This window comes from Schistocerca gregaria, chromosome 7 (assembly GCF_023897955.1).
Source record: "Schistocerca gregaria isolate iqSchGreg1 chromosome 7, iqSchGreg1.2, whole genome shotgun sequence".
NCBI lineage: Eukaryota > Metazoa > Arthropoda > Insecta > Orthoptera > Acrididae > Schistocerca > Schistocerca gregaria.
The window spans coordinates 284298490-284317098 of record NC_064926.1 but is presented as its reverse complement, the minus strand read 5'-3'; the positions used below and the strand labels follow the sequence as shown (position 1 = coordinate 284317098).

Here is an 18609-nt window from a genome sequence, read left to right as displayed (position 1 = left end):
GTCACCAAATAACCCTGTGACAAAACACGCCGCTCTTCTTTGGATCTTCTCTATCTCCTCCGTCAACCCGATCTGGTACGGATCCCACACTGATGATCAATACTCAAGTATAGGTCGAACAAGTGTTTTGTAAGTCAACTCCTTTGTTGATGGACTACATTTTCTAAGGACTCTCCCAATGAATCTCAACCTGGTACCCGCCTTACCAACAATTAATTTTATATGATCATTCCACTTCAAATCGTTCCGCATGCATACTCCCAGATACTTTACCAAAGTAACTGCTACCAGTGTTTGTTCCACTATCATACAATCATACAATAAAGGATTCTTCTTTCTATTTCTTCTTTCTATGTATTCACAATACATTACATTTGTCTATGTTAAGGGTCAGTTGCCACTCCCTGCACCAAGTGCCTATCCGCTGCAGATCTTTCTGCATTTTGCTACAATTTGCTAATGCTGCAACTTCTCTGTATACCACAGCATCATCCGCGAAAAGCCGCATGGAACTTCCGACACTATCTACTAAGTCATTTATATATATATTGTGAAAAGCAATGGTCCCATAACACTCCCCTGTGGCATGCCAGAGGTTACTTTAACGCCTGTAGACGTCTCACCATTGATAACAAAATGCTGTGTTCTGTTTGCTAAAAATTCTTCAATCCAGCCACACAGCTGGTCTGAGATTCCATAGGCTCTTACTTTGTTTATCAGGCGACAGTGCGGAACTGTATCGAACGCCTTCCGGAAGTCAAGGAAAATAACATCTACCTGGGAGCCTGTATGTAGTATTTTCTGGGTCTCATGAACAAATAAAGTGAGTGGGTCTCACACGATTGCTGTTTCCGGAATCCATGTTGATTCCTACAGAGTAGATTCTGGGTTTCCAAAAACGACACGATACTCGAGCAAAAAACATGTTCTAAAATTCTAAAACAGATCGACATCAGAGATATAGGTCTATAGTTTTGCGCATCTGCTAGACAACCCTTCCTGAAGACTGGGACTACCTGTGCTCTTTTCCAATCATTTGGAACCTTCCGTTCCTCCAGAGACTTGCGGTACATGGCTGTTAGAAGGGGGGCAAGTTCTTTCGCATACTCTGTGTAGAATCGAATTGGTATCCCGTCAGGTCCAGTGGACTTCCCTCTGTTGAGTGATTCCAGTTGCTTTTCTATTCCTTGGACACTTATTTCGATGTCAGCCATTTTTTCGTTTGTGCAAGGATTTAGAGAAGGACCTGCAGTGTGGTCTTCCTCTGTGAAACAGCTTTGAAAAAAGGTGTTTAGTATTTCAGCTTTACACGTGTCATCCTCTGTTTCAATGCCATCATCATCCCGGAGTGTCTGGATAAGCTGTTTCGAGCCACTTACTGATTTAACGTAAGACCAGAACTTCCTAGGATTTTTTGTCAAGTTGGTACATGGAATTTTACTTTCGAATTCACTGAATGCTTCACGCACAGCCATCCTTAAGCTAACTTTGACATCGTTTAGCTTCTGTTTGTCTGAGAGTTTTTGGACGCGTTTAAACTTGGAATGAAGCTCTCTTTGCTTTCGCAGTAGTTTCCTAACTTTGTTGTTGAACCACGGTGGGTTTTTACCATCCTTCACAGTTTTACTTGGCACGTACCTGTCTAAAACGCATTTGACGATTGCCTTGAACTTTTTCCATAAACACTCAACATTGTCAGTGTCGGAACAGAAATTTTCGTTTTTATCTGTTAGGTAGTCTGAAATCTGCCTTCTATTACTCTTGCTAAACAGATAAACTTTCCTCCCTTTTTTTATATTCATATTAACTTCCATATTCAGGGATGCTGCAATGGCCTTATGATCACTAATTCCGTGTTCTGCACTTACAGAGTGGAAAAAACGTAGTCACTTACAGAACCATGGTTGTAGCCCAGCATGCACATCTTTGCCTGAAGCAAATTGACAGCCACAAATGCCTCATCAGGAATCCAAAAATATGGAAGTTGCATGGGGAGGGATCTGGGTAACATGTGTGCTGCTCATGTACTGCCAAGCTTGTGTCGACTATAAACATGAAATGCACGTAACTCCCGATTTGTCACTGGAGGGCAGTGCTGGATAATGAATTAAAATGTTTGTCAGTTGGCTATCAAGAGGTCAGTAGAAAGGTGGGACTATCAAGGGCAGGGAAGAATTGGAGCAGTTAATCAGAACTAGAAGGGAATGTTGGTAAAGAGTCAGAGTGTGATCTGACATGTTTTCATAATTTGATTTCATATGTGTCTATTTTTTATCTTTGAAGGAAGTAAACTTGAACTAAAATTAACTTTTGAACATTCAACACATTTATAATGTGAAATAATGAAAAATTATGTAAATGAAAATTTATTGTTGATGACCGTAAGCCAGTTTTCCCTTCATATTTGTGATTAATGCTACTAGAGAAAAATACAGACCTGATTAAATAAACCATGGAAGTTTTCCTGTGTTGTTTTATTTTTCAAAAAGCTATTTATTAGCAAACAAATTTGACAAATCATGTTAATATCACAGATTTTATAAGTGTCCTAATTTAGCTAACTACACTATTTTGATTAAATATTGAGGCAGTGACATAAATAAAGTAGAACACAGTGTTTTATAAATTTTATGGGTAATTTGTGTTGGGCAGACATTGATGGCCTTTGGAACTCAATGATTTTACTCCCCACAGTAAAACACCACTACAACAACCAAATAAAAGGCAGAGAGATGGAATCTGCAAGGACTTGCTGCAGATCATTGTAGAAAGTGATTAGTGCCAGAAAGCAGGATATTTATCAACAACTTCACAGCAAACCAGATTGCAGCTACAGTAGTCAGAGGACATGAAAGGGAGGCAGTAATTTTGAAGGGAGAGAGGCAGTATTGTAGTGTATCTGCCATATAATTCAAACTGTACATTAATTGAGCAATGAAGAAACCTAGAGGGATTAAAGTTCGGGGAGAAGAATTATAAACTTTTCAAATTTTACCAATGATGTTCCAGTTCTGCCAGAGGTGGCAAAATATTTTGATGATGAATGGAATGGATAGTGTCTTGGCAAGAAGTTACAAGATGAACATCAGCACAAGAGTAATGGAGTGTTGTTGAATTAAATAAGGTGATGCTGAGGGAATTAGATTGAGAAATGAGACACTAAAACTAGTAGGTGAGTTTTGCTATTTTGGCAGCAAAATAACTGATAGTGGCTGAAGTAGAGAGGATGTAAAATAAAGGCTGGCAATAGTGAGAAAAATATTTCTGAAAAAGACAAATAGTTCAATACATAATATAAATTTAAATGTTTGGAATCTATCCTTAGAGCATTTCCTTCTCTGGAGTAATGTCTTGTACCGAAGTGAAACTTAGACAATAAACAGTGCAGACCAGAAGAGAATAGCAGCTTTTGAAGTGTCATGCCACATAAGATTACTGAAGATTGTATGTGTAGGCCAAATAATTAAAGAAGAGGCACTGAAAGGAATTGGGAGGGAGATGGAATGTATGGCAGAACTTCTGAAATTATGAGTAGGTTGATAGGACATATCCTGAAGCATCAAGGAATTGACAGTTTGGTGATGGAGAGAAGTTTGGTGGGTAAAAATTCTAAAGAGAGACTAGGGTTTGTCTCATGTAAGCAGGAGGAAGTGACTGCAGGTTACAGTAGTTATGCAGACGTTAAGAGACTTGTGCAGAATAGACTAGCATGGAGAGCTGCATCAACCCAGTCTTAGAACAACAACCAACTCAACACAAGTAACCTGCAGTGGCTACTTGTACGAACTGACATATGTTGTGACACATTAAGACATTCTTAAAAGTTATCCTCCATTATTAGATTTATGTAATACCATGTGTGTATGAATGATGATTGAGAGCTCTTATCAAGGGCAGTAATTGAAGCTCAATAAAAAGTCTGTTTGTGCAGAGATTATCTACGTATATTATGGTGTTCAACTTAATTGCACAATGGCAGATGACAACACAGAGACAAATAAGTAAATAAAAGCTCCAAAAGTGGGAGCTAACTTAAACAAAAATAAATAATTAAAAATAAAAAACAGTGTTGCCATCTTTAAAAAATTGTTCAAATGGCTCTGAGCAGTATGGGACTTAACTTCTGAGGTCATGAGTCCCTAGAACTTAGAACTACTTAAACCTAACTAACCTAAGGACATCCCACACATCCAGGTCTGAGGCAGGATTCAAACCTGCGACCGTAGCTGTGGCACGGTTCCCGAATTTAGTGCCTAGAACCGCTCGGCCACTCTAGCTGGCTGCCATCTTAAAACAACATTATTAACATTATATCACTAATGCCTTTCCTTAGTGTTAATTATTGGTGTTTCAAAAGGTAAAGGCTCAAAATTTTTCAGATTTTATTTTAAATAAGTGACTTCATTAGAACATCAGCTGGTTGTTCATTTGTGCTAATGTGCTTTAAAACAACTTCCTTTGCAGAAATTTTCTCACTATCAAATAAAATTTTGACAACTATATGCCTAAATTTATGACTAAACTGTGGGTTTCTGCAAAGGCTTATTACTGACATATTATCTTCATACAGTACAACAGCTTTTTAATTGCCAGAAAGACTGTAATACAAATTACTGAGGCAACAGGCTTCGCTAGTTGCCATGCTTCAGGCTACAAATTCTGATTTGGTTGATGACAGAGATTCCTAGATGCTCATGAAACACAACACAGAACTATAACTAGATAATGACCTGTGGATGCTTTATCTGCTCTGTCACCAGCCCTGTCAAAGTCAACATAAAAATTATAGTATCAGTAACAACTTTTTTCCTTAGCATATAACAGACTGAGTTTTAGGTTTTCTGTAATACAATGCAATACATATTTTAAAGCATTCCACAAATCCTGACTTGCACAATTTGTACTTGCATAGAATACCTATTCCTACACAGATACCTAGTCTGTAATATAATGTGGCATATATTAATGACTCTTTTAATTTTCTACATCTTTTTGCAGTGTCTTCATTTTCAGATTTTTCTCCGTGGAAGTTGAAACAGAATAACATTCAAACATATTGAAACGTTTTAATTCTTTTTCAATGTTCATTCCTTGGCAAAGAGTAATAGATCCCTCCTTTAAATTTTGAACTACATTGATTCCCAAATAATTCCTAATCAAATCTAAATCCATATTTTAAAGTTATCATGTAATAACAACTCTAAATCATCAATTTCACTCTGAGAAGTTGACGCTCTCAGCAGATCATCAATGTAAACAATTAAGTATATTTTATTGCTATTTTCATGCACAAGAAATATTTAAAATCACTTATTACAGATCACAAGCCAGTTATTTCTGTGCTGAATTGAACATTCCAGTTTTTGGGTGAGTTCTTCAAACCATATGGAACCTTTCTATACTTATAAATTTTATCATTCATTTTATTACAACATCCAATAAGTAATTTAACATAAAATTATCCAACTATCTCTTCAAAGAGAAAAGCACTGCAGCCACGCAACTGATAGATGGGAAATTATTCTTACTGCAAAAAATCAGAAAAAGTCTCACATCAGTTGATTTTACTGCTGAACTGTATATTTATGAATAAATCAATTTTTGTTGGAAACCTTTAGCTACAAGACAAGCTTTTAAGAACAACATTACCATTCACAGGTGTTTTTCACCTAAAAGCCCATTTTGTGTCAATAACATAACAATCATTTGGCTTATGTATGTATAATCCCTCTGGTCTAAACTTGAGAAGATTATGTCATTAATCCCCAAAGAAGACACAAAGATATTACTAGGCAACTTCAAAGCCCAGATTGGCAGAGAAAAGGAGTACCAAAAGACCATAGGCAAATTCCCGGCCCATTTATTCACCAACGAGAATGGCGAGAGACTCATTGAACTGTGCCACCAGAACAATCTGAAAATAATGTCCACCTCCCTGAGGAAACAGTCTCAAAAACAGAAGACTTGTAGATCTCTTATACAGTCTCTCAGAGAATATCAGATCGACAACGTGGCCATCACACACCCTTCACAAAAGGAAATTCATGCCATGCAAGTCTGAAGATGAGCCTACATTGACTCTGACCACTATCTATTGCAGATCAAAGTGAAATTTACTCTAAAAAGAATCCACCACAAGAAAACTCATCTTCAAAAATTCAACACCAAAAATATCAAAGAAAGCAACATAAAACAGGGGAAGAAGGGGAAAAGGAGAAAAGCAAACACCTGGCATCAATTCCATAACAAGATAATCAAGAGAGCCAAAGAGACAATACCATAGAAGAAGAATAAGAAATACCTGTGGTGGGACTCCACATGTGAAGAAGCACTGGAAGAACGAAAGAGTGCACTCCAGAAATATAACTCCAAGAAGCCACTGAAACTCAAAAACATTACTTTCTGACCAGAAACGAAGCCTCAAGGACCAGCTGGACTTGATAGAAAAAGACTTCCATGATCACAATAATCAAGACATTTACAGGATGTTTGCAGGGAGGATTCGAAGCTACACCCCTTAGAACTTATGTTTCGGAGAAACAGACGGGAAATTCACATTGACCAACCGAGATAATTGTAGAGAAGTGGCTCGATATTTCCCAGAGCTACTCAATTGGCAGGAGCCCACATCAAGATGGCCCAAAGAGACTCCTGCACAAGTAAACCCAGAATCTCCACCACCTACCAAAGAAGAAATCCATAGACATCTTCAGACTCAAGAATAACAGGGCATCTGGAGATGATGGTATAGTTGCAGAACTATTGAAAAACATAGGCCCAAATACACTTGAGGAGCTCAAACAAATCATCATAGACATCTGGAAAATGGAAAAGATACTTGAAGAATGGAAATGTGGACTCATCCATTCGTTACACAAGAAAGGTGACAGAACAGATGTCAATAACTACATAGGGATTTCTCTCCATGAAGTCACCTACAAAATTCATCCACTATTAAAATATTGATGGCCTCCTCTGGGTGGAAAACTACCATACTACTATGGTTATAAATTTTGATAGGCACATCACTAGAAGCGATCACTATGAACAGTAATGTAGTTTTTTATATAACAGTTTGATAACGTTACGGAAAGGATAGATTGCAACTCACCATATAGTGGAGATGTTGAGTCACAGATAAGTCAACAAAAAGACTATGGAACAAGTAAACTTTCAGTCAAAAAGGGCTTGGCCTAAATCTTACTTGTTTGACAGTCTTTTTGTTGTGCCTATCTGCAACTCAACATCTCTGCTATATGGTGAGAAGCAATCTATACTTTTCATAATATTGTCATTATTCCATCCTGGATTTTCCATTGTTTGATGGAATAGTCTTGATTGCATAAGAACACTTTTATTCAGAAGAGATGACAGGTTTCAACCTGATGTGCATCATCTTTGGACCATGCTCTGTAATTTAGGGTATAACAGAAGAGAGAGAAATCTGTAGTATAGCAAACATTAAGTTAACAATAAATTATTCAATGTTATACCCAGTGATGATATGTGGAGATGATGGCATGGAATAGAAACTGTGAATAACGTGCCCTAATATTGACTGCTGTCTGTGTCGTAGTCATGAAGTTAAACAGCAGATGCCCTACTCTTTGCCTGTCATCTCACATCATCTTTAGCCAGTAGGATATAATGTATGTGGTACATCTCGGAGAGCATGAATGTAAGTCTTAATACTGGGCTGACTGCTATCATAGTTTATATCATAATAACAATTTACATCCTATACAGTTAAAATTTTATGTAAGTGTTCAGCTAATGGCATCAATTAACACATTAACGGACTGCCCTCTGCAGGACTTTGGGTACATCAAAGATGGCTGTAGGATGCCACTGGTTACGTAACATAGATGACTACATAGCATATGAATTGTTATTTAGATGTATCTTATGATGACACCCAGCATAGTATTTAACTTATGATGATACCCAGCATATTATTAAGGTTTATTTCATTACTATCTGACATGTATCGCATCTGTTGTATCCTGTTGGCTAAAGACATTCTGGGAAGGTGCAGGTCATATGCTATTTAACTCCATGACACCACAAAATGCTCCGCAAATATACTTTAGTGGATGGTTTCCACAGTTTCTGTGTCATGCCATCATCTCCACATGTCATCACTGGGTATGACATCATATAATTTATTTTTAACTTAATGTTTATTTAATTTTCACTGTTTTCTATCCTACTCTAAATTACAGTGTATGGTCCAAAGGTGATCCATATCAGGTCAAAACCGGTCACCACTTACAAATAAAAGTGTTTCTATACTATTAAGACTGTTTTGCATAATATTTTATTAAGGTTTACATGGATGATTATGTGCCTTCCAAAAACATATTTTTGTACACAATCAATATTGTTGTATATGTTAAGCACTACTTCATTTGTATATTTCTTTTTACCTTTTATCTTAAACAGTTGGTGTATCGACTCATGCCAAAAGTTACATTGGGAAGCGGCTGTCAGATGTCCCCACACCAGCATTCCTTGTGGATAAACAAATAGTTGTAAACAACTGTCAGAACATGCTAAAAAAATGTGCGGAACTCGGTATTAAACTCCGACCTCATGTGAAAACTCACAAGACTGAGTAAGTGCATTACTTTTGTATTCTTCAAAATCTTGCTTGGAAGGGTCTCTTCTTCTTATGCACTGTAATTGATTTTCTGTCTGCCAAGGAAGGTGAAAAAATAATAATTTCAAGTAAGTATGTTTGTCTCCTATTATATCCTGCTGTTCTCATCATCACAAAAGCTTGGCTATGATTAATGCCAGACTGAAAATTCTGAGATTCAAAGCTACTGCAAATAACTGTAATTTAAGTGGGGAACATAATTAGTTTTACATGAAATAAATGAAACAATATTTCAGTGTATCACACATTCTCACAGCAAAGTATCTTCAGATCTGCCTTTAAAGAGTACCTTTGAGTTGCAACAATAAGAGAAAACATTGGAAATTTTTTTATATATTTCTTTATTGTTTTGTAAAATAGATAGTATGAGACAGGAAAACACCTCATCTTATATGAGTTACTCACATGTGAAATTCTTTTGCATATGCTTATATAATATTCAATACTTTCTCATGTGCTGGGTTGTTGTATGTTCTCATGTCCAAGATTGTATTTCACCATTATTTCCCATTGCAGCATTAATTTTTGTCATGCTGTTAGTTACTTTACTTAGCTGCCATGAAAGGGTCTTGTGAATATTAATAAAAGTTGCTGATAAGGGCAATAGAAATGAACCAATGTTTTTAAATAATTTATTTAAATGGCTTTAGGACTGATCACCATAGAGCCTGTACTAATTTTTTCATTATACAATAAATATAAACATGATTTGTCCATGCATGCTGCCATAGGCATCACCAGCACTAAATTATTGGGATGAAGGGACTCAGTAGATAAGGTACAGATCACAAGAAGGTCTAAATTAAGAGGCCCTGTTGAAAAAAAAATGAATATATTAGGACCTAAAACCACTTTTTGGAGAATTCTGCAAATAATTCTCAAACTTATTTTTTCAAATAAACCAAAACATCTTTTGCGTCTTTCAAACTTTATATGTTGTATCATACATGAAAGAATTTAAGTCCTGTTTTCAAAGATTGGACATTGATGTCCAGGTACAGTGCTACCACGCCATGTCCCTTTTTCCTCCAGTGACACTTTTTCTGACAAAACCCATTTCCTCATGCCATATTGGTCAAGTAATCACTATCTAAGTCCTTGACAACCATTTTGGCAATTTCAAAATTTGTTTGCCTGAAAAGTTCTTCAAGCAATAGAAATTCATGTGGATCCATGCCCTCAGACAACCACTCAGAAAATCGTACTTTCCTTTGGGAATTGTCATGTGCCATTCAATCATTATCTTTTTGCCTCCTTACTGCAATAGTGCTTTTAGTATGTGTAATTATTTAAGATTGGACATATTTGTTCAGGGTGTCATTTTTTGTCAATTAAGACTCAAAAATGTATAACTGCTTTCGAAAAAAAATATTGGGGGCATATGTCTCTCCAGAGCAGTGACACCCATGAACCATGCATGTCATTATAACTCTGCAATTTACCCCACAGCCAGTGGGGGTTACATGGTGTGATATCCTTCTGCCCTCTTAAGAAGATTTCTTTTTAATAGCTGTGTTTTGATTTGAAGAAATGAGTTTCAAAGATGGCATCACATCAATAGACTCCATATGGAGTCTGTGAAGCAGCTGGAAAATGAGTGTCAAAAGTGGCTGAGACTGACCAGAATGTTCCTTCTGAAACAATCAAGAATGTTGAAGAATGTTGTAGAATGTTCCACAATGTTACAGAATATACCAGACAGTTTGAGAATGTTATAGAATGTTCCAGGATGTTGGAGAATGTCCTCAAATATTCCATTATCTTGTTATGGAGGGGATATGTTTCAGCTCAGAGGGTTACATACAAGTGAATGCGAGGTGAATAGGTATACTTGTGGAAACTGATTAGAGTGGATCAAGGGAAGATGAAAGTGATATAAATTTAAATGAAAGTGCATCAACGTGGTAGTGAATAATGTATTAAGTGGTGCTGTAGTGAGTTAAGTAATATTAAAATTTAGTAGGATGCCAAAATGTGAAAGAGGAGGAGATCCTGCCAATGAAAAGAAGGAAACAGAAAGAACAGTGAAGGGATGAAATGGATGCAGAGCAAGAAACATGTATAATTGCACAGAGGAAGAGAATGAATAGCTTGAGAGGAAACACAACAGATGAACAAGAAGAAGAAATTAAAGAAGAGAGTCAAGTAAGAAGTAGATGAAGTAAATATTTCCGAATTCCAGTCAAGAGCAACTGTGAAGTTGAGAAACATAGAAGTAGATATCCTCGGTGTAGCAAAGAGCACTTAATAAAGGCAAGGCTTCCAGTCCAGATGGTATACCAGTGAGATTCCTTTCAGAGTATGCAGATGCAATAGCTCCATATTTAGGAATTATCAACAACCACTCACTCACAGAAAGTACCATACCTAAAGACTCGAAAGTTGCTCAAGTTCACAGCAATACTCATAAAGGGAAAAAGGAGTAAGCCGCATAATAACAGGCCCATATCACTAACGTTGATTTGCAGTTGGGTTTTGGAACATATACTGTATATGAACGTTATGAAGTACCTCAAAGAAAACAATTTACTGACACACAGTCACCACGGATTCAGAAAATATCATTTTTGCAGAACACAACTAGCTCTTCGTACTGATGAATAATGAGTGCTGCTGACAGAGGATGTCAAACTGACTGCAAATTTTTAGGTTTTCAGAAGGCTTTCGACACGGTTTCCCACAAGCATCTTCTAACCAAACTGTGCCTATGTGATATCGCCTCAGTTATGCGACTGGATTCATGATTTCCTGTCAGAAAGGTCACAGTTTTTAGTAATGAATGGAAAGTCATTGAGTAAAACAGAAGTAACATCCAGCGATCCCCTAGGAAGTGCTATAGGCACTCTATTGTTCCTGGTCAGTATTAATGATATAGGGGACAATCTGAGTAGCCCTCTTAGATTATTTGCAGATGATGCTGTCATTTATCATCTTGTGAAATCATCACATAGCCAAAATGAATTGCAAAATGATTTAAGTAAGATATTCGCATGAGTACTAAGAGAAATCCGCTAAATTTCAATCATGCGATAAGTCACACAAATCTGAACGCTGTAAATTCAACTAAATACTTAGGGTTGCAATTACATATAACCTACATTGGAACGCTCACATAGATAATGTTGTGGTTAGAGCAAACCAAAGACTGTGATTCACTGGCAGAACACTTAGAAGGTGCAACAGATCTACTAAAGAGACTGCTTACACTACGCTTGTCCGCCCTATTCTGGAGTATAGCTGTGTGGTGTGGGATCCATATCACATGGGACTGACAGATGACATCAAAAAAGTTCAAAGAAGGGTGACTTGTTTTGTATTATCATGAAATAGGGGAGATAGTGCCACAGAATGATACATGAATTCGAGTGGCAATCATTAAAACAAAGGCATTTTTCGTTGCGAACGGGACCTTTTCATGAAATTTCAATCACCAGTTTTCTCCTCTGATTGTGAAAACATTCTGTTGGCACCCACCTACATTGGGAGAAATTGTTATCATGATAATATAAGAAAAATCAGGACTCACATAGAAGAATTTAAGTGCTCGTTTTTCGTGCGCAACTTTTGAGAGTGGAATGGTAGAGAAACAGGTGCTTCATTGAACCCTCTGCCAGCCACTTAATTGTGAATAGCAGAGTAATCACATAGATGTAGAAGTAGAAGTGAGATACTCATCATGCAGACAGAGAAAAACTTCTGAAGAAACAGTGTTAGGAAATGGTGCAGAGTTTCAATAAGTGTAGTTCACGAAGGACAATGATTGTAAGTACATGAACAAAACATTAGTGTATGAGAAGTTCAAAGCACAAGAAGTAGAGTTTGCGGTTTGGTAGATGAAGTATTCCATTATAATCCCACTAAATAATACTACAAATGATGCAGACATTTTGTCATTGGCAAAATGGATCAAGTATATCTGTTCTGCAGTGTCACAAAATTCAATAGAGAAACAGTATCAATGAGTTACATGAGTGAAAAAATTTCATTAGCACAGTTGGAAGTGCCTCCATCAGAATATTATTCAATTATATGACTGGAGAAACTCAACAATGCAAACACTATCTTCAAAATATGAAAGCGTCCAATGCTTGCTTTCAAAAGACACCATTTGGTTATACTTCCATGAGCAGTGAAGAACATAAATTCAATCCATTATTTTTGAGGAGTGTTCTTGGTTCTCATTGATGGTAATTTCCAATTTCCTGATGTCTTGGTAACTGTTGTTCACAGATGATTTTCATTTGTAGCATCCTCACCTGCATAGATGATCACCTTGCTTAGTTTTTGTGAATTCGGCAGCTAGGCAAATGGTTGGTTCCTCTGTATGGCAATGGGAAACAGCTATAACCTATTGGAGAGTGCCATTGTCCAGGGTATAGTAATGGGCTTCATCCTAGAAGTTGATCTTAATGTTTTGAAGTTTGACTGGCAAGAACAGAACTGATCTGATAGTTCATGTCTGGTGGCATGGTAGTCATCAAAAACTTGCCTTCTTACTCTGCAATAGTGTCCAATATATCCCTAGAGTGTCCACAGTGAAAATATACCAGTGTCTTGTCCTCTGTACTCCAAATGTCTGTTCTTCTGATGGGCATCATACTTGGCAGAGGAGTTGGTTGTACCTGCATTGGGCTGGCGTGTCCTTCGAAAGCTGCGGCATTTGGCTGAGTCCTTTCTTCTTGACCCCATTTGACTGCTGTCAGAGATTTGTACTAGAGATCTGTACACCTGTTCTTCAATATTCTCTACTACCTCTTGGCACATGGAGTTGACATTCATGGCTGCTGTCTCTTGCTTGCTCAGTCTGGCATTTATGGCTGTCATAAAATTGTGTATCTCTGCACTTACAGCCTGGATGTGAGAGAGGTGAAGTCATGGTGGTTTTCCACAGCTACCACAGGGAACACATTTAGTAGTTATTCATACCTGTTTTGTTGAACTCCTTTTCCTTAATGCACTGGCATCTCTGATGCAGTCCCATGATCTTATGACATGTTTTACCAGAAGAACTTGACACATGTCTTCTGTGATGAGTTTAATCAAGTGTGAGGTTTTGTCAGCTTCAGTCATGTTCAGATTCACAGTGTGACACAGCCTAAAACATTCTGTACATAGGACAGTGTCATTTTCCTGTGACACTTGGCCTTGTTCTTCAGTTGTTCTTCTGCTAAGTGAATTTTCTGTTGATTGGTGCCAAATGATTTCTTCAATTTGCCCTGAAATTTTATCCCAACTACTCAGATTATTTTCATTGTTCTTGAACTTCTGCAAGGCTCTGCCATCCAGCGAAAAGTATACGTATAAAAAACATGTCATGTCATCCCATGTGCTGTATTTGGTGCCTTGATGAAATCCCTTCACCCATTTCATTGGGTCCTAACTAGTGTCTCTGGAAAATAGTGATGGATAGCTGATGTGCAGCTACCTTGCTGCTGTTTTGGGATCCATTGGTTTTCAGTTCCATGTATGGAATGTGGAAATAATGTGCTTGCTGTATTCTGGTTCTTGTATGTGTAGGTGATAGCTGTTACGTTGCCGAATTAGGTCCATGGTGAGCTAGAGGTTTTGAAGTACCCAATGTCTTGATCCAACAATGAAATGTCATAATCAGAATCAAGTCCAAAGCCAAAAGCAGGGTCATCAATGAAGTACAACACTTAACACTAAAAACATGTTTTGGATTAACAATAACATACAGCCAGAACAGAACAGAACTGAACTCAATTCCTGGAAAGAGAGTGCAGCTATTTATGGAAACATAAAATGTTCCAAAATATAAAACATACAAACTTATGAAATTTTGAGAAGCTTCAAGAACTGATAAATACTCAGCAAACAATTGCAAGTTGTTAGATTTTTACTGGCAGCTCATTGCATGCCAGCCAGCTGTGTTAACCACTATACCACATTGCATGCAGCACAGCTTGAGGCAGTGTTTTTAACTGCTCAACAGTACTTTTTAGCATGAAATACCAATATTTTTAAGAGTTTTCTGAATATCCTTTTATATAAAGTTCCTAAGTGATCTGGAATGTTCTCATAAAATAAATGAAAATAAAGAGCAAACAAATATGGTCCTTGCCAGCTAGTTAACTATAAAACCATTTTGATATCATTCAAAATGTAAGAGCACAGTAATGAATGATATGGTGTAGGAACGACCTAGAAACTGGTAAAGATTCATTAAAGAATAGAAAAGGCTGATTGCCACCAACAAAATGACAATACTGTGACACAAGAGCTTTCTTTGAAAAGTTCTGTATGTTAAGAAAGAGTGGAAATAAATATAAAGAGTCTGAGTGATATACTGGTGGAACAACACATTAGAGTGCAGTTCAGGTTTTTGTTCTAAATGCTAAACTTCACATGGCCAAATCACAGTCTTGTGGAAAAGTGGCTGCATTATGGCCATGTATCTGTATTTATTTTAACAAGGTTCATGTTATTCATGGTTCTAGTCCTCATAGCCATGGTTATTAGGTTTAAAATCAGTGTGTGAGATCAAAATTAACTGACCTTGACTTAAAATGACCTTCTGTAATGCTTTTATTTGCTAAGAAATGAATTCCTCTTTCATTAAGAGCAGTATCGTGATGTAATTTTATCCATAAGAAGTTGATTTATTTTAATAACCTGAAATGTTCTTGAGCATGTTTTATCTTGTATTTTGTAGTTTATTGAGAACGTTTTTGGTATCTGTAGTGTGCTTTTCAGTGTCTGTATTCCATAATTAACTGCTTTGCTGTAGGATTATGGAAGGCTCATCTCTCTCTCTCTCTCTCTCTCTCTCTCTCTCTCTCTCTCTCTCTCTCTCTCTCTCTCTCTCTTTTTTTTTAAAAAGCTCTTAATATGTGTGCATCGTGTGGACAGTTATATTTAATAAAATGCACAAGTTGTTTACTGATTTTCTCATATATTTCTAACTCATGATGAAGGTTAGTTTGGCTAAATATTGCCATTTTTGTCATTCTTCACCATGTCTATATTGCAAATTGTGGTTTATTCATCTCATGACACACCTTTACAATCCATATTTTATATTTACTGGGCACATGTCAAATAAGTTTTTACACCAATAAATAATAATATCACAATAAAATGATATTTCTGTGAGTAGCTATAGATACTTAGTGGGATATGCAACAAGTAGTATCTGCCTCAATTCCTGGATGAATTCGTCCACAGAGTAGTATCATTTCAGTATCAGTGCCTCATTAGCTATCTTTTCATCTGCATTAATTTGATCACTTTTAATTTATCATAAAATTATGTGTCCATGCATTGAGATCTGGGCAAAGAGCTTTAGGTGGTGGGGGGAAAACATAAACTTTTCTTTGAATCTTTGTTTGTTGTGTAATTTGCCTAGATAAAATGATTTCCCTCAAGTAGCTCCTGTCTGATGTGTAAAAAGACAATAATCTCATAAATATATAGGGAAGAGATGGTCAGTACTTGAAGTTTTGTAAGTAATTGTATAATCATATAAGGATGAGACAGGTAATACTTGAAGTTTTCTAAATAATGGGTGACATGGTCCTCTATGATATGCATTGCGCATTATTCAAACACTTTTCTGTGTCTATAGTATTTGCACAATGTTAGCTCAGTCCTTCCACCCCCAACACCACCACAAAAAAATAAATACCGTACCTTAGATTCAAAGTGACTCACATATATTAACTTTTGTGTGCCTCTGTTAGTTGCAATAGGTGCTCACTTGGTTAGATAGGTACTCAATGTGCGCTTACCAGCTCAAATTTTTATCCAAATTTGATACTAAGAGTGTGACTGAGTAGATTTCTTTTACATATTGATTGTTGTGAACAATTTCATACTGTTCACATGTTGGGTGTTGAGTAACATCATGTGAGTCATAGATATTTCTACATTCAACCCACTTTGCTGAAATCAAGTTTCCAAGGCACTGAGGATACTGGTCACTGATTTAGGAATTTTTTCTGTAGCCTGATTTTCAGTTGACACAGTAGTTTCATATGCAGACAGAACTGATGGGGAACTGATATTTAATGCTAAATAATTCACAGAGATAAGAAATGTAATGAAATGTTATATGAATGGCCCTGGTGTGGAGCCTTGTGGGACAATGACACCCTGAGAGATTATATTCACTAAGAATAATAATTTACCCTATTTAAAGTAATGCTGACTCTTTGCTTTCTGCTGTATGAGTAGGATCTAAGCCATTACAGTACAAGTTTGCAAAAAAGAAAGGCACAATTCCTAGAACAAAGAAAATGCTTTGTGAAGTTGCGGAATGTTCTTGCCACCTTATTGCTGTCCTTTAATTATGAGATTATTTTCACAGCAAAACTGATTACTGTATCGCTCTTGTGAAAGCTAAATTGATTGTTTGGGATAATGAAATATTTTGCAATGAAGTTTTGGATTTGGCTAACAACAGCTTCTTCACATATTTTAGATATAATTGGGAGAATTGGTATAGGATGATAATTTCCCATTACATCTCTTTATTCATACCTGAAAAGTGGCTTAACTATGGCGTATTTCAATATGTCTGGAAAGTAGCTTTCTTCAAAACATATTACTTTAGAGGTCAGACAAATGCAGCCAAAATTCCACATAGTGAATAAAATCTTCCACACTGGCTGTTAAAATACTTTTATTAGAAAGTCACGACTGGTTTCACATCAGTAGAGATGCATCTTCAGGTGATTTGTACAAGAAATTAAAACAGTATTAAATTCTGATGGTTTTTAAAAGAGATGTGTACTCTCAGAAAGTGCCATGTATCAATGAGAACTGAGAACTTATTTTTTTTAAATCGTGGCAAGGCGAAGTGGATGCTTACAGCTAAGTCCTATTGTTCAGTGCCTAGATAAAGCCAATAACATGCTAAAAGCAGCTGTTTATGACTAAACTGACTGAGTCTGTGCAGCACGTGTAAGTGAGAGGAAGCCAGATAAACCTACAAGGTGTACAACTTTGCTTCTGCCATTTGCCAATAGGTGGCAACAGTGGTAAGTAGTGGTCAAAAGAAGCAAATCACAGATATCAGGCAGTTAGCTTGGACCTCAGTCAACATAACCTCATTCAAACATTAGTCGATTTGTGTCTGCACCATAAAGTTGTTTTTGATTGAAAATGTTAGTTTACTAGCCTAATTCTTGTAATTTGGAAGAGGTGTTACTGTTTTCTTTCAGTGTGAAGAAAACAGCGGCTGAGTATCATCGAATGCTCTCAAGTACATGTGGTAAGGACACTATTAGTGAAAGAACGTGTTATGAGTGATTTCAACACTTCAAGCACAGTGATTTTAACATCGTAGACTGGCATAGTGGTGGAAGAGAGAATGTTTTTGAAGATGCAGAATTGGAGACCTTGCTGAGTGAAGACAAACATCAAACTCAGAAGAATTGGCACAATTAGTGAGAATGACACAGCAAGCCATTTTAAAACGTCTTACAGCTATGGGCATGATTCAGAAAGAAGGAACTTGGGTGCCGTGTGCGCTGCAACCAAGAGATGTTGAACGGCTTTTGTGTGTTTGTGAGCAGTTGCTTCAGAGGCAAAAACGGAAGGGATTTCTCCATCGCATTGTGACCGGGGATGAAAAATGGGTGCATTACGATAACCCTAAATGCAAAAAATCATAGGGTTATCCCAGCTATGATTCCACATCAGTGGCCAAACCAAATATTCACAGCTCCAAGATCATGCTCTGCATTTGGTGGGGCCAGCTCAGCGTTGTGTACTATGAGGTGTTAAAAGCAAGTGAAACAATCACAGGTGCTTGTTATCAAATGCAATTAATGCATTTGAGCAGAGCATTAAAAGACAAACAGCCGCAATACAGCAAGAAGCACAATAAAATGATTTTGCAGCATGACAATGCTCGACCCCACGTTGCAAAAGAGGTCAAAACGTACTTGAAATCATTAAAATGGGAAGTCCTATCCCACCTGCCATAT

The 18609-nt window shown here is 36.9% G+C and overlaps 1 protein-coding gene across 1 annotated transcript in view; it reads left to right on the top strand.

Moving 5' to 3' along the window:
• Nucleotides 1-18609, top strand: part of LOC126282116 (D-threo-3-hydroxyaspartate dehydratase-like) — a 118546-nt gene that overhangs the window by 25584 nt on the left and 74353 nt on the right. The window contains exon 2 of the mRNA XM_049981583.1: nucleotides 8443-8614. Within this exon, the coding sequence (XP_049837540.1) occupies nucleotides 8443-8614 (172 nt within the window). The remainder of the gene's footprint in view (nucleotides 1-8442; nucleotides 8615-18609) is intronic.